We start from the raw sequence: 22,371 nt of genomic DNA, 5'->3' as shown, positions 1-22,371 counted from the left end.
GCTCACCTCTGGACCCTTCTTTCCCGAGATGAAGGGTTAGCAGCAAAAACAGGACACAGCACATTAAATAGAGGCTCCCCCTGTGCCAAATTGCCTCTCAGATGCCAGTGTGCTAGTTTTATTGATGAATGCATCCCAGCATGTTTCTCTGTCGTGTTCTCTGCCATTGACAACACTGGATTAAACTATTGACTTGAAGAGCAGCTTTTACAGCTACTTTTGAAGTGGCCTGCCCCACTTGCAGCATTGCTTACAAAGCGGCTCAAGCCTGAGAGCGGTATGGGAGGAGAAAGATGCTGCACAGAGACATCCATCACACAAGCTAGGTGCTGGGCTGCTGCTGGAGCAAGGAGGGAGCTGGTAGCTGGGAAGCAGCAGCCGTGGCAAGGATGCTGGCACAGAGGGTGCAGCTGAGACAGCTTACTGGTGGAGCAGGAGAGGCGGTGGCAGCAGCCACTCTGCTAACTCAAGAGCTTCCCAGCTGAGGAACCTCCCCCCCAAAATGGGCATTACTAGCAGCTTGCCCCAGGCTTCTGGGACATTGCTGTGCAGGGCCATAGGACAAGAAAAGCTGGATCCTTTGCTAGGCTGCAGAGTCTGAAAGGACAATTTGGCCCTATATAATAAACACCCTTTTAAAAAGAGATTGTAACTTGTGGGAAGCTTTGGCAGAGAATGTAAATTCCTCCCCCCCCATGCCTCCAAGAGCTTCAAGCAATAGTCAAAACACTCCCAACACTTTCAGTTGCTGTCTCAGCTTAATACAGGACCATATACTTTTTCCCCTCCCACATGCATGTCCTCCCCAGTTTTCCAAAGATCCACCTTTGCCAGCATGCAAACAAGCACAGGTTACACTTCTGGCAGCAGGGGGAACAGGATGCACAAACTACACAGTGGATCTGCAGCAACTCCTCACAGCACGAAAGAGTGCTTGGGAAAGGGGAAAGGAAGGCACAAGGGGAACAGTGTGCTTTTCTCCAGATTGAAGATACTGAGTGGGAGTGTTTTTGTTCATTTCAAGGGCAAAAAACAATAAATTCTTGTTAGCATGCATACTATAATTCAAAGCCGTATGAGCCTCAGTGCAATAGCAATATGAAAGACATTGCCAAGCAAAGAACTGCTGGACTGCAGAAAACTGGGTATAAGTGGAAAAACTTCAGTAAATAAGTTATCCTCCTCTTCAGAAGGAGTTTTACCTCAACACACTGGCATTTAATTTCCTCCCTCCAGCACCCCAGTTACTGATGCTCTCAAGGCTGACAGCAATTGCCTGCATCATTCTCCCCAGCTGGTTTAGGAAGCAATGACCAGGGTAACTCGGTGCATGCAAAGGGGGATTGAAATCAAGCTAGGAAAACAGCGTGAGTAACAAAGCCAGACCCCTGTGCTTTCAGCAGGGTTTGCCTCTCTGCCCTCAAACAGCAGCCTCCTTCAGTCCCACTCCTCACAGAGCCGCTCAGTTTTCAATGAGGCCACCTTTCCTTTTAGTCCCCATGGCTGTGAGTCATCATCGAAGGTCTGAGGTTAGCCTCTGGAAACCACCAATTTTCTTCCTTCCTGTAACGCTTGGTGATAGAGCCCATATGAAGTTTTAAAGAAAAATCTGACCCTGGAGGGCATGCATTTGTTTGCCGTCACACAGCAACCCTTTTTGGTGCATAGATACCTGTATTAACACTGGTAAAGAACTGTTCACACCCCATATGCTAGAAGAACTGTGGTGTAGTAGAGCAAATACCTCTTTATAGTATAGTGAATACAATGTGTGGCCAGCACCAGGTAATTCCCCTCTTCCACTTCCTCACCCAAAAAGAGGGCATAGCACGGGGGATAGAGATATATATATACACACACGTAGTTCTGTTAGTTTACCCCTGGAGCACCAAGGCCGAGGGCACTGCTCTCCCGTCCATGGCAGAGCTGCTCTCCCAGCCCGCTCTGGACACCAGGCACAGGAATCCGAGCTTGGCACCATGCTAACCCAGCTATGTGGCTTCTGGAGCAAAACCAGTTCATGTCCAGCCAAGAGCACAGAAGCAGCCAAAATGCAACTGTCTGTACCACTGTCTGTGCAACTAGGCCCTTAGATACTTGTTCTGCTTGTGTTTTCAGGTGGAAGTTTTTTTCCTTGGTAACTAGGAAAACTAGATGACTTGCAGAAGCGCCTCAGAAGTCAACCACAGGCTCTAGAAGCAAGGGCTTTGCAAACAAAAACATCCAGCATTGCCAGAGCTAAATAAAGCAGCTGAAGTTTACCTAACTAGGAGTATGTTACTATAACATACTTTCTCGGGAATCACTGTTTCATTCTTTGAAGCTATGAGCGGCACCATGCACTGCAGTGCTGCCTCCCCAGCCTGGATGAGGGATATATCCTCTGCTACTTTAATTTTCTACTCCCTGAGTTTTTCCTTGAAAGTCTCCGCCCCCAACACTGCATTCCCATCTATCCACCCCCAAGCACTTGGACTAAATTAAGCCAAAAATCAAAGCCAGCTGATTATTTATTAAACAAACAGGATACATTTTGTCTTTGGTAGAATCGAGCACTCCTGGTAGCTGTAGACTTTAAACTTTACTTTGGGGGGCAGGGGGAAAGGAAGGAAGCAGTGGTTCACTTTAGGAGTGCATACTGAGAAGTCGTTATTTTACTTAAAAGCCATCTGCCTATAAAATGAAACTGTACACGCACGTAAGACTTAACAAGCTATAAACAAGCATCAATAGCAACACTCATATTTCAGTGATAATAGCTGGCTTTGATCACATTTCTTTAAACTACCCTCCTCTTCAAACCATTTTCAACTCTCTCAGCTCCTGTCAAGCCCATCTCCCACATCTGCCAATTAAAGGAAGAAGAAGAAATTGGAATTAATGGGGGTGCAGGGAGGGAGCTAGTGTGCTTTGTTTCCCTGCCAAAAGCTTTACCAGGATGCAGAGAGGTCCCTAACAAACAGGGGCCAGCAACACGTGCAAATGAAAAAAAGCCACAGTTATGTACCCGGAAAGGCATTCCTAAATTTTTCCAGAGAAATTCTGAATACTTTGTTTCCTGTGAGAAAATGAGCATTTGACTAGAGATCTCCTAATCAGGAAACAGACAGGTCAGGTATTTCTAGAATGCTAATGAATGTACAGAACAGAGCATGGATTATCTGCGGCCTGCCCCAGCTGACACCAGGGACTCTCAGCATCTGAACTCCCTCCTGCTTTTATTCAAGTCACAGTTTGCAGACAGATCTTTTGCATGAAAACAAAACAATACACAAAGTCAGTTCCCAAATGGATACAGAGCGCTACATGTGGAGCTACAGGAAGACAGAGCTTAGAAGCCACTTGCATCAGGGATTGTTTTCTTCTTCTGGTTGGGGAAAAAAGAGAAAACATATCCAAGACAAGAATGTGCAATAAAATCAGATTAAGGAATGTTAGTCACTCCTGGCTTCCCCTCAAAACAGAAGTCAAAGACTTTCCGCCATTCATTCACAAGATGTCTAAACAGTGAGTCTTGCTAAAGAATAGGAAAAAAAGAAAAAAAGAGAAAAGTGAAAGGAGGTAAAGAAGGTTGCTCTTCTCAACCTAGTAATAAGCTCCCAAAAGTGCTTTCCCTTCATCCATGTGCTAAAAGCCAAAGCAATCCCTGCAGCATCAGCAGGCGCTGTGGTCAGGGCTGGGTCCCAGCCAGCCAAGAGTGCAAATACAGTATTAAATGCATTCATACTTTCCCACTGAGACAAAGCCTGAAAAGCCTAACCACTGCTCCATCCTCTGTGTTGCCTCTTCCCAGTTAAGCCTCCTGATATTGCTCCTAAATAAAAATGTCCCTGACTGCTTCCATCCATGTTTATACAAGGAAGAGGCTGAGGGTCATGGGCTGGAACAGCTGCGAAGAGCAGGCACATTGCAGCAAACGTGTCCACTCTTCTTCGGATTTGGCTTAGGTACTCAGTGGCTTTGCTGTTGCGATTTGGCATCCATTTGCACAAACACCAGTGTGGTTCTTGGAGAAAGGAGGATTGTAATTGAAACCACCAAAAATAACCATTGGCATACGACACTTGTTATTTAGCACAGACCCCCTTCAGCAGTTTTCATGGTCATGATTCAGCAGACACAGTGGCAACACTCCAAAATAAGGTCTCTTTCTCCTTTTTCTGCAAAAGGACCACAAAGCTGCACAGAGCAGCCCAGGAGAGGACCTCATTCCCCAAGCTTAACCAATTTACCACCACGCTGCATCCCAACCACAAGAGAAAATACAGACTAATACAGTTGCAGACAGAGCATTGTGCTAAGCCTTCACAAAGCCTCTCCCAGGGAGCCCTTTCCCCACAAGCAAAATGGACCTGGGCTGCCATTCCCAGCAGCTGATGAGTCAAGTAACTTCGTTATGAAATGCTTGCTTAAGACCAGAGTTGTTATTTAAGGAGCCGGTATCTCACCTGCCTCACAAAGATAATAGAGGTACACGAGACAACACACCCAGAACATAGCTCCTCTCTCTACCTACAGAAGTGATATGCTCTGAAGCAGCTTTTCTTTGACTGTTTTATATGTGTCACGCTAGCACAGGAGTTGTTTATCCAACTTCTGCTGAGAGAATAAAGCTGGACATATAACACCTCCCAGCAGTTGCAGAAGCTAGTGAATGTACAAAAAAAGCTGTTGGTTTTGTTAGGTTTGGGGGGGTGTTAAATAAATGAAGATAATGTAAAAATCAAAATTCTTCATCTCAAAGAGGGCCTGGCTGAAAAAGTTACGGAATGGCTACATGAGGTGACGTTTCTCTCCAGTTTTTGCCACACAGAAAGCAGCAGGGAATAACACGTGCCCTAGACTTCTTGTAAATATATCTCAGTAAAAAAATGGTTGTCAGCCACACAGTTTCAAAACACCCCTAATAAGCCCCCTTCCTATAAATCTGTGCTTGAACTTCAGGCACAAGGTACCGTATTTAGCATTTCCAGAGGGATGCACACAGAGATAACCACAAGGAAGATGGCCATGGTAGCAGACTTCCTTTTAAACACCTTCTTTTGCTCTGAAAACAGACAAGCACACTATGTCTGAAGAGAAGATGTTTACCAGCTCCCAATTTACACATCCATTGGGCAAGTGACCTACCACAGACATGAGGATTTTTGTCTTGCAATGGTCATGTCAGATCCTCTGAGCTGTCAGACACAACCGCCTTCATGTATGAGGACTCATAATCTTCTAAACCAATTTGGAGGAACAATTCTGCTCCTTGGGGTCTTTATAGGGTTTGAACTGAACCTGGCACCTCAGCTTTGAATCTCATCCTCCTCCAAAGATTTTGGGCTGCTGCCTATTCAGACTGTTACTGGTCATTGCCCCCTTGGCAGGGCTAGGAATCAGGGTAGAAATAATAAGCAGCAGAGTGTAGCAGCTGTACCATGCTGGTGTATGGAGAGACAGAGAGAGAAAATGACAGTCAGGAAACAACTTTTAAAAAAAATGGTGGAACTGTGCATTTGACAGGTTTTTTTAATCAAAGTAAACCACTCAGAAATGTATACATGTGTTCTGAGCAGATTAGTCATCATAACTATTTTAAAGCCATTAGCTAGCAACTGTTTCCCAGCTGATGTAGATTCCCAGTTGAAGGTGCACTAGACAACACACCCGAACTCTTCAGGTTTTTTTTCCTCATTTTATCCTTAAAAATAACTAAGTGGCATGGGATCCAAGTGTCTTAAAAACACTTGATGATTATTTTTTTTTTTCCATCAAGAAAAGCTTATTAGGCCAGTGCAAAAGCTGTTCACACAGCTCTTAGTGGGATAATAAAAAGTTAGGCATATAACTTGCCCATCACAAAAGAAAAAAAATAAAAAAAATGAAAGCTTAACCACCTTTGGTTGTTGGCAAAGGAGAATTCTGGAAGCTGCAAAAGCTCACGTTTTATCATGGAAATGATTACATTATTCAGGAGTAGTTAGTGGCAGTGACTGTGCCACCACCCTGGCAGACACACCACTTGTGTGAACTAGCAGCTTGGTAATCATCAGCCTCCCACCCTGTTTCCAAAAGAAACACCCGTTCTGAACAGTGAAAAGAAAAGCTCCCCATAGAAGCACTACAATGCAAGCAAACTCAGGGGCTGTATTTCAGTAGCTCTATTCTTCCACACCTTACAGCAGAACTTGTTTTATTTTACTGACATCCAAGCTGCCAAGAACTGATGTTGAGATTTAGATAAACATATCAAGTATAGACAAATATTACATGCAACCACTCTGTTTCTTCCAAGTGCCAATGTTCTCAGTGCCACTGACACATATAAAAAGCTTGAACCATATTCTGTACTTTACTACCTGAATTCAACATCCAGCCTTCTTGTGATGTTCTCCCTGGTAAGGTGTCTCCAAAAGCCATTCTAGCCAGATAGTGGGATACCAGCTCCTTAGGCCTCTCAAACCGCTGTGCAGAACAGCTACTGTTTCTGCTCATGCATCTTCAAGCCAGCTGGTTGCAAACACTAAGTGCTAGAAAGAAATAGTTAAGCTGATGATTTGTTTTAAAAATGATTCAAGTTTTAACCACATAAAAAAAGTCTTGAGGCAAAAGATCTAGGAAGCGAGGTTTTGCAGACAGAGTATGTGAATTTGGAACCGAAGCTCTTACTGGGTTCCTTTTCAAAACCAGTGAGATTTTGCCATTTTTTTCAGTTCTTTCCCCACCTTTCCCATAGAAATTTATAACTTCCTGCGCATTCTCTCTTCCTCTACTTTTTGAATTGTACTAAAACCTACTGTTTGTGGGTAGGTAGATGCTGGAAGAAACCTCAGTGATCTGAAGACTGCAATCTCAAAACCAGTAGACGCCCTCCTGCAAGCTAACAAAGCAGCCAAGTGCACAGTTGCAAGTTATGTGCAACATGAGCCCAAAGAGACCCAGACTGCATCTGCACAGGGACAAGGCTTCCCCTTCGATCCTGAACTCTGCCCAAGTGCTCTGCACCACAGACATCGCTTCTGGTGTTCATGCATTGGATCATCTCGCAAAGCCCAACTGCATGCACTGTAGCCAACCACCACATTCAAGAGGAGAGGGATTCATTCACTGCATCGAATAACAAGCATTCCTGATTTACTTCAGGCTGCATGAAAGCTAAAACCAAGCAAATCTTACGTTTTCCTTGAAACAGTACAAACACTAAGAGACAGGAACCATGTCTCAGCAAGACAGCAGGAACCAAACCTGAGTAACAGACCCCACAACTGCATGGCACACAGCGTGAACATGCTCTGCTCTGTAAGCCAGACCGGTTCACATGAGCTGACACGGCCCCATCATGGAAGAGGGATGCGAGGCTACGCCAAAGCCTTTGTGCACCTTACAGACACGGGACTGTAGCAAGCTGCCTCTACAAACCTTTAGACCTCAGCACAACCCCAGAAATACGTCTAGCAGCATTCCCTCCACAGTGATCCCTCCTCAGCAGGGATGCAACTTCTTGTTATTTCTATGTGCAAGCAGCTATCCAGCAATACATATTGCCAACACTGACATGCCTTGTAGTGCCAGGAGGTCTTTAAGGTAGGGAGACCTGGTTTGCTGGAATTGTTCAGTCCATGCCAGTGGCAAGAGAGCCACCATGGAAGTGTGCCATTCAGCAAGCGCTAGCAATCAACCTAGCTAACCAGGTTTACACTAGCAGGGAAACAATTTCCTTTCATGGCTGCTGATGATGCACATACAGAAGTATCTTCTTCACACTTCTCTCTTTCAGCTCTCCTGGGACATCCACATGGAACCACTCTGAGACAGAGGCAATAACATTTCTGACGACAAATGGAGCTAGTAACTCTGATTTTCCAAGTTAAGCACAACACACCCAAAAACCAGACCATCAAGACTCAAGAGTATACTACCCACACACTGTATGACACCCGTCAGGGTAGAAAGGCACCCGCACCACACTATGCAGCTCCAGTTCTTCCTCGTGATGCAATATGGCTCTGGGAACTCAGGATGCAACTGGTGAGAGGAAGGGCGTGGGACATAGCCACCACTTACCAACTGAACTGGGACCAGCTGAGGTACAGTGCTGCAAAAAAGGAAAAACACTGAGGGAAATACTGCTGTTGTCTAGTCTCTGTCCAGGCATCCAGAGGCAGGACAAGTTAGTTGCAGAGATGCTCTCCACATGGTCTGGGGTTCCACACTGGTGAAGCCCACTGTAAGACAGGGCTTTGTGCATACCTCCAACAACACCCTTCCTCTTGCTTGCCACCACTATGCACTTTCCCAGAGCTGATGCAGATGACTCGTAGCCTTGCTGAGGGTCATCTGAGCAGAGGAAGCCAAGTTTGTTGTGGCAAGCTGTTTCCTGTGATCTGCAACCCATCAGCTGGCTCCTGTGGCCAGCTGCTTCTGGGAATGTTTCAGGGAGGGAAGATGGGTTTTGAGGTACTGCCAAGCCACTCTGCCCACAGCAGCACATGTTAAATCACAATGGATATCCAGTTTGCAGCTTCTCCCAGAGCTCCCCCTCTCCTGTCCATCCCCCCTGGATGACATGGCGTGTCTGAGATGAGCTTAAATACGTCCCCCTACCCCAGAGTTCCCTGCAGTGCTTGTCCAACAGAAATCAGTGTACAGCAATGAACCACCTCTAACACAGAACCTGGATGACAACCCACAGGTACCATACTTCTTCATTCCACTGTATGTCCCCTGTAAGGTGACTGGGAAACTGTGCGTTGTGGCAGGGGGAGGTGTGCTATGGCATGGTAGCCAAACAGATCAAGGAAAGAGAAATTAAATCCTGCTTAAAGTGAAATACAGCACAGGCCAGTGTTCTTCTAGGGTCAGGCTGGGACCCTCAGGGCAGCCTACAGACAGGTATTCAATCCCTCTCTTTCAGTGCAAGAAATGTTAATGCACCAAACTCTACACTGTGACAAAAGCTGCCAGGTAATGCTGCCACACGGTCTCTGAGGTCAGCCAAAAAAACAGGGAAGGGGAAATTCCGCAATACTCTCACCAGCACCTTTGCATCCACAAGCAAAAGGCAAGAGACCTGAACAGAAGACTGAAGTTAAGCAAAAAAGTTTCCTGTTTTTCATCGTTTTCCCAGTCATGGCCCAGTGCAAGCACAGATACCTTGAAGAGGTCAGAAAGGCACCAGCCACACAATTACTGAAATCAACTAAAACAAAAAAGAATGTGATGTGCCTCTGGGCTTGGCTTATTTACACAAGAAGAGGTGTTAGCCAGATCTAGTGAAAATCATGACCAGAATTAGCATTTTGAGTCACCCTTGCAAACGTTAAGCTCACTAGCAAATGAGCAGCAGAACTGTTTGGACTCAATTATTGTCTGTCCAGGGGAAACCCTTGGGATACAACCTTTCAGGTACAAGAAGCTGATAAATGGAGACATCATGTGGTAACCCATATGGAAAAGTAACTCCCTCATGAAAGAACCTAACAGATGAAGAAGCAACTTTGCAACCATAGCACTGTAGGACCCAAGTTCAGTTTAACACTGGAAACAAGGATCTCACATTTTGTGAAAGCTACAGATAAAACCCACCATGAAGAGGTCAGCTGTAGCTTTAAAGACAATTCAGGCTTAAGGAGAGATCCTGTACCAGGGCTTGATGCTTCAATGTTAAGCTGCTCCCTGTATGCTACCCTCACCTCTCTCTAATACTACTCAGGTAGAAGTTTTAAAAGCAACAAGTACGTTGCACAAGTGTCCAGTGCACTTTTAAGTGACTGAGGAGTAATGCAGGCACAGCAGATATTGTCACTCCTCCTGCTATTGATACTCTCTGTCTCAGCTAAGAATTACTCTAAAACAAAAATTTTAAAACGTCTTGTTGCATACTGTACTCCAAATGTGCTATACTTTTATTTTTTCCCCCCTCTACAAAGGATAAGGCATGGTAGAATTACACAGCTTCAAGGAATGCAAGCTTAGGGAACTCATTTTTTCTTGTTGCTAGCCACAAAGACACTACCCCTGGACTGATTTATGGGCTTTATTATAAAGCATTCATTCATTCAGATTCTTGCAGTTTGGGGGGAATTCTCTCTGAAACTTCACGGTTTTCAGGTTAACACAATGTGTTTTTTCCTTCCCTTTACTCATGCCAGCTGCATTTAAAACTAGACCTTAGTAAGTACACAAAAGAGAAAATGTAAAGATTACATTATTTTGTAAACAAAATTACTAAAACTACCTACTAAAACTACTAAATTGCTTGGCAGAATGAAAAATGAAGCAGCAATAAAGCAGGCTAATAAAGCGGACAAACCAGTTGCCATCGCTGTCCAACCTGAGGTTGTAACTGGCAGATCTTCTCTTATCACACCTCAGTGGCATTCAGGGATGAGGAAAACAGCTTTAGGCCTTTTCAAATCCTCAGCTAGTACCTCAGCTTTAAAGGAAACAGTAGTGTTCACCTACTGTGGCTGAACAGGCAGAAACGCCGTCTCGGAACTCGCCGCTACCAGTGGCTGGGTAGCCTTGCAGTGCCCTCGCCGTGCAAAGAGAGTGCTTTCCACCAAGTCTGCTGGATTCCAGCTCTCCAACTTCCATGGACACCAGGCATGACAATTTCTTATTAATACATAAATTCAAATTAAATAAACGTTCTCCTTCAGAATTTCACAATGTTTATTTTTTTTAAAATTCATCTCCTCTACTATTTCTAATGCAAAGGGATAATCAGAGAAGGAAACAACTTGGTCTAAGACCCACGGTAACAGGTAGTTTTTCCTCACTAATTGCTATTTCCATACCTGCTCTGCCACTGCCGCTCCACCCCACTGATGTCAGTGTTCTCCAAGCCTTCTGCTAGCACTTGGAGTAAAACAGGCACCAGCACCTGCGCGCTTTCACCCAACACATGCTCTCCTGCCTGGTGAGCGACAGCCTTGCAGAGCAATTAAAAAGCTAAGACAAGGAGTAGAAAGCTGAGAGCTGAAAGAAGAAAAAGCAATAAATGGGAGGAAGAAGCTGAACAAGAAAATTGAGGGGGGGAAGGATGAGTGGTGTAGAAGCTGTTCATAAGGAAGTTTTTAGAGGTTACTTAATGTCAGCATACGGCAGGGTACTGAAGAGCAAGAACAACAGTGAAGTTTTCTAGGTTAATAGTTTCCTTAATATTCCCACAGGATTCTTTGCTACTCTAAACATAGCACAGAGGAAAAAATAAGATTCGAGTAGATCATCATCAGGGGCAGGTTCAAGAAAGAGTTCTTTCAACCTCCCCCAAACCGCTTTCTCTCTTGAAGTTGAAAAATATCCAGAGTTCTTACGCAGTATTAACGCTGACACTCACATTTAAATTCAGAATGTGCAATCCCAACAACACAGGCAGTCTGAAGACAAAAGAGGAGCTTTCAGTCACTTTAAAAAAAAAAATGGTTTGAGTAATTTTTCAATGCCTACTACAAACACCTAGCAGAAACATCCCTCACTGCATGCTTGCTTTCAGTGCAAGAGTGTACCAACTAAGTTACCATAAGCCCTTTAGTGCGCTTAAGAAGTTTAGCGTACTTCAGAAATTTAGCAGAAAGCCTATTCCTGAAAGCCTGACTTCTGAGTTAATGTTTGTATTTGCATTGTACTCTCCCTCACTACCTGAAAGCTACTTTGAATTTGTGAGGTCTCTTCAGGTAAAATCCGGTGTCAAAGAAGAGACTGTCAAGTGCATTTCATTATTATCTGCACATTGTACTTGTTTCCATCACTTACAGAAGGGAAATGACAACTAGGCACAACAGGAAAAAACCTGAGCCATGAGCAGGAAACAGAATCTCTTGTTTTGACTACTAAGGTAAGGAAAGATAAATAGTGGAAAATTCCCCTCACAGGGACCTTTAACAGAGGTGGATCATTTGACAGGTCTTCCTCTCCACTGTTTTTATACAGTCAAGCCACCTGTTAGAGCAGCTTCACTATCTTAAATAAAAAGGGTCAGACCAAGGAAGAAAACAGTTTCACTTTAGACTGTCTTTGAGTAGACATAATTGAGGGGTTCTTCTATTTTGCTTTAAGTACTGTCAGAGCAGCAATCTGCACCTGTAAGACAACAAACAGGAGTTTGGAGGGACAGAAAAGAGTGTTTATTTGCTTGTTCTTATGTGGGTTACCAGCTAAAGCTAAGCATGGAGTTGAGTAGAGGTTCCTGTTAAAGGCTGCACGAGTTCCCACTGTAAAAAAGTTTCTTCAGTCTAAATTCAGAAGAAGGTGTGGTGCTGCTACCAGATTGATGCAATTTTTGAGAAGCATCAACTGTGAAAGTCTATTTTTACTATTAATATATTTGGTTATGTGTTTTTATTACTAAGTTATTAAACTTTGAAACTGAAACCAAATTCCATGTAGCTTTAACAGAAATGCAACAAACATTTGCTGCCAGTGACAGAAGAGCAGCGGTATTTTTGCCAGGCTTCTGTTCCATGTTTACTGTACACTGCAACTACTAATATTTATGCAGCACATATTTCTGCAACAGTTCCCACTATCAGTTATCAACTGACTCTACAAAGCCTATCTATAGGCTATGCTATTTCCACACGCTTTCCCCTCCTTTCACTGAAAATTCTGGCTTACTTTCATTGCAACCAGAACAGCTGGTGACTGGTGATGAAGATAAAATATCCTCATATTCTAAAAATGGAGTTTTCAAGGAGAAGGAGAGAAGCAGCCTCATGCTGGCTCTGCTCAGCCACCAGGTATCAGTAACCACGCCAGCAACAAAATCCAAGGCTGTTTTATGTTTGTGTCTGACAAGCCAGATAAAACATAATGTTTTTAAAGATGCTTAATAAAGTAGTTGAAAGATAATGATTACCCAGTCTCATCATTTGCACATGAAAGGTGGAGCCAAGAAGTTACAGTAATTTGTTGCCAGACTTCACTGGAACAAACAGCTGCATTTTACTTATCTTCAGATATCAAAGGACTTGAGTGGGACAAAGATTACTTAGCTTGACAAGTATTCAAAGACCCCTCTAGCTCAAAACCAGAGATGTTTCTCAGAAAAGTCATGAAAGGATTTAATTTAAGCCTAGCAGCAATTCCTATTATACTAGCATGAAATCCACCACCAACCTCTAATCTTGTCAAAGCTAAGACAAGATGCTTTCCCTCCTTTCCAAATACAGAGGTGTTGCACATTTCCAAAGGCTACAAGCAGACAAGTTCTTCCTCCCAGGAAGCAGAAGCTTCATGGCACTGTTAAGGCGCTTTAAATTTTCTGTGGTCCTGCCCACCCCATGCTAGCTGCTCACTCAAACAACTCGTTTTCTGCCAAAGAGCTGGCTCAGAGAGCTTAGCCACTGGGTCACACCAGTGCCAGGGCAGAGGAGACAGGGTAGCAGCCCTGGGACAGTCTGACCACCACACATCCTCCAGCGTGCCAATGAGCTACACCGAGTGTCAGAAGAGTTTCTTCTCTCTGCTCCCCGCCTCCGCTTATACAGGAGCAGATAAACTGAAGACCTCAAGTCACCTTCTCTGCACCCTTAACCTTATTTCATTCCCTCAGACTCATGTAAGACTACCGTGAAAATCTGCACAGCTCAACCAAGAGCAAGACCAGCAGCAGTTCAGTATTTTCCCTCAACGCATGCTGCAGCCTGCTTTATTATTTAATATATCAGATGCCTTTAACAAGAGCAGTAAAATCACATTGTTCTTATTCAGAAATACAACATTTTGAGAAGGTGAAGTCAATGTGCTGTAAAACAGGAAGGTTACTGAAGAACCAAGAAGATGACGTGAAAGACTTCAACTCAAACTTTTCCAACTGTACCCACTGTAGAAGGCCAAGCAGAGAGTTAAATGTTTTAGGTAGCTGGAAATAGGTTTCGTTCCAGTTGCTGCCTCAAAGCCAGTTTTTGTGTTTAACATATGTGGTTGGACAGCCAACCATCATTCCTGGGGATTATCTGCTTAGAGTATGAAAGACAATAAAACAACCCACCATCAGTTTTTCAGTCAGACCTGGGCATGATTCCCATTAGCACATTTTTATTTTAGAACTGAATGTGATTGCTCTGATTTTATAATACAAGAAAGCTAAGTGCAGATGTTGGTACTTCAAGCAGATCAGAACTTTGCCAGGTAAATAACAAATTGCAGAGTTATGAACTGCTTCTGAACATACAGAAATACGTTCCATGGCACAGCAGTTCAAATACATTAGTCACTGCATGCAGTTGAAGAAAACCAGCATCTTCCAATCTTTAATTTAACGTAAATTAAAACAAGTCAAATCCAAAACCCAACCAGGTAAAAGCACATTTTTCCCCTGTTGATTTTGGATCAAGCTTTAAGTGAGAACTGATGGTAGACAGCAACTCTAACCACTCAAGGAGAAAAGCAATGACTGGTGTTCGGTACTGGTTTACTATTACACTAACGGACCATTAAAATATAACTACAAAAGAAAAGACACTTATAGCAAGTTTCTGAAGATGGTACTTAATGGTTTTTTACACACTATCAGTTTTCCAAACTGCAAAATGCAAGACAATACACGTGTCAGAAGACATCAGCCTTCTCCAACTTCAGGCCTCCTCAGCTCATTTGTGGCATTTACTAAATTATTATGTAAAGCCCTGCTCCAGTCAGCTGTAGAGAGTGTTTTAGGGTTATTTGCTGTTAGAATGCTGTTCGGCTTCTTCAGGTTTTTTGCCTTTTACGTTCCTGCAAGAAGTGTGATATTTGACAAAGATACACCAAAATACAGATCCAGCATCTGACACTCCATCACTTCACCCATCTCCTACTTGTAGGACGCTTACCATTAAACAATTTAAACCTTTAGAAAGCTTTAAAATTAATTTTATTGATGGAAAGATTGTGAATTTGATCTAGAATCTGCTTTAGGATTGACAAAGTGCCCCCACATTCATTAATTCACTGTTATTTTTATGGAAGTTGCAATATGGAAGAGCAATAGTAATATACCTGCTGATTCACAGCAACAGCAGCTGTACTCAAACAATAGCCACGTGCACCATCACAGTCTCTACTGACACTGTATGTCTTGTCAAGACTGCCTGAATATTTAAGTAAGTTTGTTATTTCTCTAAACCCTAACTCCTTCAAGTTTTCCTTGAGAATTTTTCTGCTGACGGATATGTTTTCAGCAACACTACGGATGTATAGGAACAAAGCCACTTGCTGAAACTCAGGCAAAGCAAGCAGAGGTCCAAAACCTCAAATCACCATCAGGACACACCTCCAGTTGTGATGGGGACAAAATAAAAAGGCTTCTCAGAAGAAGCGTTCATTTGACCTCAGATCAAGATGAGGCCTGACAGGCTGCTCACCACCTCTCTCATCTCCTTTGCTACTTGAGCTACAGCAGATTTTCTGTTACTGCCCATGCAAACTCTATAAACCCTAAAGAGCCGTAGGAAGTGAGGTCTGGTCATCAGCAGCCTCCACCAATTCTCCCAGAATCAGAATCATTAGTCTGAATTTACAGTGGTGTGCTCAGTTAGAATTAGAGCCAAATATCACTCCATTCACTATGCTTGCTGTACTTCAGCATCTTGGCCCTGATCTACCTCTTTTCCTTGGAAAAAAAAAAAAAGTGCTGCACAGGGTACTTACAGCGTGATCAGCATTTTCATTTTGCAACACTGCCCTGAGTTTCTGGACTTCCTAGGTTAAACACAGCATAGTAGGTAATCCAAGCAAAAGAGGAGAAATATTGAAATCTCTGTTACCTGGTAGACCTCCACTTACATCCTTATATCCCACTCGCAAAGTTCAAGGAGTCATTTCAGCAGGTTTACAGTAAAGAAGTCATTATAATTCTGCTGTTTACTCCATTCTATTTAAGAGTCTCCAGCACAGCCTAGTTTGACACATGCCTGTCTCCCGGAGGCAGAGTATTAAAGCAAGATTTGATAATAATATCATTCCATTTAATCATACAAGGAAAAACGTAATGCATTCACAGTATGCAATACTAACTCCTTTCAGTTTTCCTGTTCTTTGTTTCTGCTTGAACTCATAGCTCACACTCAAATATTTTTGCAGTATTAAAGAGACTGTCTCAAGTGCTGTAGTTTAAATCAGACACAGAACAAAGTCTTGAAAAAATGATGACCAACTGCATCATTGGATAAGCTCTTCCTTCATGCAGGTCTTGGCTAGAGTACAAGAGTTCAGTTATTATGGAGCAAGTCAAACACATCCATAATTCCTTGCATTGTTCTAAGGCCTTTGGGACATCCGTCCCTTCCCCAGCAGCAGGCACCTCCCATAAAGAGTTCTGGATACGTCCAGTATCAGTTACAGCCAAGTGAATAAATTGTTGGGCTCAAAGCATCAGCTGATATAAAACACTACTGTGCTAATGAAGTCAAAAGAGTCACATCAGTTTACAACACAGGACGTGACCCATGCTTGCAGCCTGGGAAAGCAAGTCAAAGGAAAACTGCCTTTTCTTTTTATGGCCTGGTTCTCTAATTAGGATTTTTGCCTGCACCATAATTTGGTATTGGAGAAAAAAAAAAACAGAAGAAAAGAGCACCTCGTACTTTCAGCAGATAGATCACTATGAGCTATAAAAACTTGCCATAGCTGAGTTTACTCAAATATAACCTGCAAACGTCCCAGAGCCTTCAAGACCCCCAAAACTATGAACAGTAATTGTTGCAAGCACACTGGGAATGGCAATTCAGGTCCTTAGTAAAAAGGCTGGCTAATAAGCCCTGACATCCCCTGCCTGCGGAGGGAACAGCTACTCTGATCCTGAAAAATTTGGGCCTCAGGAGACTTGAAAAAAAAGAGGAAGTGGAGTAAAACAGCCATCCCATACCTGGACATCAACCTGGCATGTAAGAGTCCAAGCAGCGTGCACATGGCTTGCCTCTGGGGACAAGTGAGGGAAGCGCTTTTGAATTGAAAAAGTGCAAGACTAAGCTCAAATGAAAAACAACTAGACAAACAAAAGTCAAAATAGCAAATTGTTGCTTGATTATTGTGCAAAGAGTAAGTTACCTATTTTGCCACTGTGGGAACAAAGAGTTAAGCTGTTTTAACATGACTGTATAATTCACTTGACAAGAGAAAGGATAACCCAGCTATAAACTGGGAAACCAGACAAGATGACTAATCATGCAGTTGATAAACAGTTTGCTCTGCTAGAAAAAGACCTGAACTTCAATTATTAAGTCCTTCCATGCCTGCATACTTCCAACCCAGTTCTCTCAAACCCTCTCTACTCTACAACACTGCGAGAACAACCTTTGGCAGCCACCTCCCAGGACTTCTCCCACCGAAGAGCAGTGATCCCTGATCCAACAGGCTAGAGAGCCCATACTCTGCAGTCTTCTTCAAAGTCACAGAGGAGGACTGCCCTCATACTTTACTAGCATCCCTGTCAGCTTAATTTCCTGCCTCTGAAGTCAGAGTTTAGGGTGTGAGCTGAAGCACTGCAGGCACACCACATTCTCCTGGATGGCACAATGATTTCTTGGTGCTAGTCACCTTGTTCTTTAGTACAGGTCTCCAACAGAAGTACCAGCATTGCTCCGTCACCCCAGTCTGAAGACAGGGAAAACAGCGGGGGAGCAAAGGAAGAAGAGACAAACAAGATTTCAGTAACTCCTATTATTGTTGAAGGGAAAAATTTCTAAAGGCTTCTTCTCAGAAAAGGAAATGGACATGATTGTTTTGGAGCATCCACAAGTATGAATCTCAAATGTTAACTTCAGGAGTCCTTTATTAAAGGTGCCATTAATCAAAGGGACGAGCCAGAATTTACTGTTCCCTTCAGCTTTATAAAGGGAGTGTGGAAGAATGTGTGTTGGGAAAGTTTTCAGGCTTTGCCACACATGAGGAGGCATGGGCCTGTCTTCCCTCTTGTATCAGCTTCCTTACTTGTCAGCGTGATTCTTTCCACTGAGCAACAGGTAAAAGAAAAGCTTTTTAAAAAAGGAAATACTGCACTTTTCCATTAAGGTTACAAGTTATAAACCTCCACAACTAGCATACTTCTACTGGAGAAGAGGAGGGAGCATTTTTTCCACACGTAGTCAACAGTTTTCTCTCATTTGCCTACTTCTGCAATCAGCATTTCGGTGGCAACCCCGCTCCCAATGCAGAGTTAGGGATACTCAGTGGGTTCAGCAGTCTGCCCAGGCAGAGCAAGGACAGCTGCATTTTGAACAGGATTGATCCAGAGACATGAATAAACTCGAACTGATGCAGGCATGACAAAGTCATGCAAGTGATTTCTCATGATCTGACCCACCATGAACATTCACAAGCCCTAACATGCATTGCAGGAAGGAGACTTAATAGGGCTTGTCATCCACCTTTGCATTTTCTGCACAAGAAGGGAGAGCTAGCAACACAAGTCCTCTCCCACAGACATTTCCGCTCATCTGACAGACACACAAACAGACCAAACTGCTCTAGACCCTCTCCTCCATTGCCTCCTTGAGCACTTATTCCCGTCTAAAAGAAGGTGGCAGACAACATGCTCTGAATGGGCAGGGCCACACAGTCCTGGATGTCTGACAACACCGAATCAAACCACGTGCTATATACCAGTTCATACCAATGAGCAGACTGGAGCCTTCTGCTAAATCCTTATCAGTATGAACACCCACACAGCAGGGAGTCCAGGCCAAAAAAGCTACATGACTCCTCGAAGTCTCAGATCAAGTCTTTATTTCTGACTCTGCTACTGACAAGATTTTAATTCCAAAAGGCCTGTGCTATAAATCACTACATGACTGAAAAAACTGTGGAGGTAGTGTTAACACAGTGTTAGGTCCCCCTGGGATTTAAGGAGCTCTGTGGGGAAGACATCTTGTTATAAAAACCAATCCTCATCTGAAGCAACTGCCAAACATGGTCTTTAAGGAGAAGTTTCGGATATCTGCAATGAAAGATTGACAAGAACAACACACAAACACTTAAATCTGATGTCATCTTGACATTTGGGCAATTCTGCCCAAGGTTTGCTTGATGATTCAAAATGGGAAGATTCAACACTCCTTAGCGTAAGGACAGAGGGGACAATCATCATTTGTCTGTCTGCCAGGTCAACATAATCAAACAAGACCTCATTTGTGACAGAATTTTTTTTTTTTTAGTAGCTACATATCTGTGTGCATTCGTACACTATACAGGCATGAATCATTTGGGTATGACACTATCAAGATGGATAGATAAGATTTTTTAAATGTAAAGTAGTAGTACTAGGATCCCCTCCCTCCTCACAGCTCCCTCAAACAAGCAGAGTGGTGCAGTTGGCATGCTCAAGTGATGACACAATATCAGCAGCCCAAAATATGCTCCCCTTGGAAGAGGGGCTCATGGTGATTCTCAGCACATTATCCTTCAAACACCTTACAGGCAGCAATGCAGTCCCTCTACCTGCCCTGAACTCATGCCATTCCTGCAAACTGTAATGAAGGGCCTGAGAGGAGGAGTGAGAGGGCTCCTAGGTCCCTCTTACATCATTTCAGCCTTTAAATGGGGGCCACAAATCCACTTGTCACCTTGCCCCAGCACATTTCAAGGCACTGAAATGAAACTGCATCTTACCTTGTCTTTGTATAAAAACCCTGAGCAGTGGATGAGCACTTGAAACAGCCTTGAAGAAGTTGTCATCATTATTAATAGGGAGAAGGTCTCCATGCACATCAGCATATCCGATCATCACTTCCAGGTTGGCTATGTGATGAATGTGAAGAATCAGTTTGTAGAAGTCTTCAAACTTTCCTGGCTTGTAGCGATCCAGGGAGAACCTTCTGAACTCTGCCCCAAACTGCAAGAGAAAACAAACAGAGCATCTGCTGTCAAACGTCACCACAGCCCAATGCTCTAGCCTGGTATTCGAACATGGTGTACATCACCTTGCTCTTTTATGATGAATACAGTCACATATTGGTGCTTTCAAGTCTACAAATGGCCTTTTAGGCCCTCACATTAGAACATAACCATGGCTAGCAAGACACCACCCTGCTTGACAATAGATATGCTCAAGTGTGGCACGTTAAAAGAAAGTGTATTTTTTTAAATATTAAGTTTTCATTAAGTCCTCTATAGGATAATCGCATTTGTAGGATTTAACTTTGAAGCTCCATCATACATTATCATCATCTCAGGCATCCACAGAACCATTCTTCTCCAAAGCAGAACTGTTCACTCTACTGCTTTCAGAAGAAGTTACTCGGCTATTTAAACCACCTTATAAAAATTCTTTGCACGCTTCCCATCAATACCACTGGGATCCCAACCACAAGACTTTTATAGAAGTGTGGTATGCGAGCACACAGCTAGTTATTAGGAAATACACTCACTCTACATGTCCCTTGAATTTCCTGGTAAGCCATTCAGGAGGAGGAAAGTTCTTATTCTAAGTTAGTTTTCATGGTTTAATTTTTCTGTCACTCCACTGGTTTTTATTTTCAAAGCTTTACAGAGGAGTAAGTGGTTGTTTAAAAAACAACAAAAAAGGGGCGGTGGGGTGTGATTTGGCACAAAACAATTGAAAATGTCTTAAATCCATGAAGTTATTTAAAATAAGTAAGGAAGTGATTGAGGAAAAGATTTCAATGGACCTTAGTTCTGACATTAGAAACCAAACAAGCTATTATGAACAGGAGGAAAAAAATTAGATTCTGTAATCAAGGAAATGAAGAGAGTGAAAACAGACATCTAGTTAAACTAAGTAGCTTAAATCATCTTTCTGGCACATTTAATTTCATAACTTAGATTGTATAGTAGTAGTAAACTACTGACTGTTCATCAACTGAACCTCTAAAACCATGCTAACTCACTCCTGAAAGCATGGAACCACATCCACAAATCCAAGAACAAGGAGAGCTGTGACTAGGATCTCATGGAGGTTCTCATTTGCAAAGTCAGTCAATAACAGAGCAAGAAACCAAAAGACAAAAAACTAACAAGCAAAGAAGAAAAAAAAAGAAAAAAAAAAAAGAATTTTCTGTAGATCAATTCTTCCTCAAAATGGAGAATGACTTGCTTAGAGGTTCTCAGATGCTAAATCAACTATACATGCAAGCCACTCTTTTGCTGAGACTAACAAAAGTATGAATCATCACCATAATCATCCTCAAGGAAAAAAAAAGTAAAAAAGAAACAACCCAACTGGCTTTGGGTGCAAGCATGTTCTCAAATTACTTCCGCAGTTATGAAAATCCCACTCTTCAGCATCAAAGCCTAGTTGGGATCATCTGAAAGCTTGTTTAGTCAAATTATGCCGCTTGTTTGTAATATTAACTGCTAGTTCCAGTTTGGATTTCAATTCCGAGTGCCCATCCAAATGCACAAAAGCCGAACAAACCACAACTGGTTCCAATGGAGCAAAACCAGCCCTCCTTTGTCCTCCACACCCTGCTCCCTTCCAGAAAAATCCAAGTGGCAACTTACTTCTGCTGGCACATTTCAAACTGAAAAAAAAGCCTAAGTCTTTTTATTTGAAAAGTATCTTAAAGTTTTCTTTTTCCTAGATTCAAACAAGAAGCAACCATCTTCAAGTGACAAGTTTAACATCTACATGGTAAACTAAAGGGACAGGAACAAGATCTTTGTAGGCTTTGTTTAGAGTTGCACCTCCTGCTCCGCGCACCTGAAGAGGAACACAGGATTCCTTTAGCCAAAAAAGCGCCGGGCGGGGGTATTGGGATGCCAATCCCAGTAACCACTTTTTTACCGGACAGACAACTTGTTGAGGACCATTAGCATGCACGGTACTTGCAAGGAAGCGGATGCCGTGCAGTCTCAGCCCAGCCAGCACAACACCCATCCCACACCACCAGCCAGACCCCTGCCCTGTGCTGGGGCATCGCGCTTGGCAGGAAAGCGACGCGGGAAAGCAGTGAGGACGGTTATTGACGCATTGGTATGACGCAAAGTTCGGCTTAAGTTGCCGCACGAGAGGAGGGCAGCTGGTGAAAGGGCCGGGCGTCCCAGCCTAAGCCCCGCGGGCACACTAGCTGGGCACGATTGTATCGGTGGAGCGTGACGTGCGGGTAACAGTCCACCCATAGGGATGCACTTGCAGACTCGGGGCGCCGAGGTCTGATGCAAACGCTGCTGTAGAGCCAAATTAACTCGTTCACACGTTCAGCCTCGGGAAAGCCCAAGAGACAATTTCCTTCACCTCGGAACAGGGCAACGATAAACAAATGCAAGCGATTTCACCTGTGCTTTTTGCATGACGCAGCCCTTTAAGGCAAGGGAGCTACAAGGTGATTCTGCAGAGTGGAGGAAGAGCAGGGAAGAGTCTCTTCAAAAGAGATTTAAGCAGATAGTGAGGATGATGGTTTTTTTCTTTAAAGGTTAGTATCACTGTAGTAGTGGTTTAGCTGATTA

General features: G+C 43.3%; 1 protein-coding gene across 1 annotated transcript in view; it reads right to left on the bottom strand.

The window, feature by feature from the left end:
• Window positions 1-21,802, bottom strand: part of PARD6G (par-6 family cell polarity regulator gamma) — a 54,719-nt gene extending 32,917 nt beyond the window's left edge. The window contains exons 1-2 of the mRNA XM_010578009.1: window positions 21,710-21,802; window positions 19,576-19,798 (exon numbers count right to left, since the gene is read on the bottom strand). Of these exons, the coding sequence (XP_010576311.1) occupies window positions 19,576-19,798; window positions 21,710-21,802 (316 nt within the window). The remainder of the gene's footprint in view (window positions 1-19,575; window positions 19,799-21,709) is intronic.
• Between the last annotated feature and the right edge of the window lie 569 nt (window positions 21,803-22,371).

This window comes from Haliaeetus leucocephalus, unplaced genomic scaffold (genome assembly GCF_000737465.1).
Source record: "Haliaeetus leucocephalus isolate CR32 unplaced genomic scaffold, Haliaeetus_leucocephalus-4.0 Scaffold587, whole genome shotgun sequence".
NCBI lineage: Eukaryota > Metazoa > Chordata > Aves > Accipitriformes > Accipitridae > Haliaeetus > Haliaeetus leucocephalus.
Note: the sequence above shows the minus strand (reverse complement) of the source record. Positions and strands in the feature narration are given on the sequence as shown.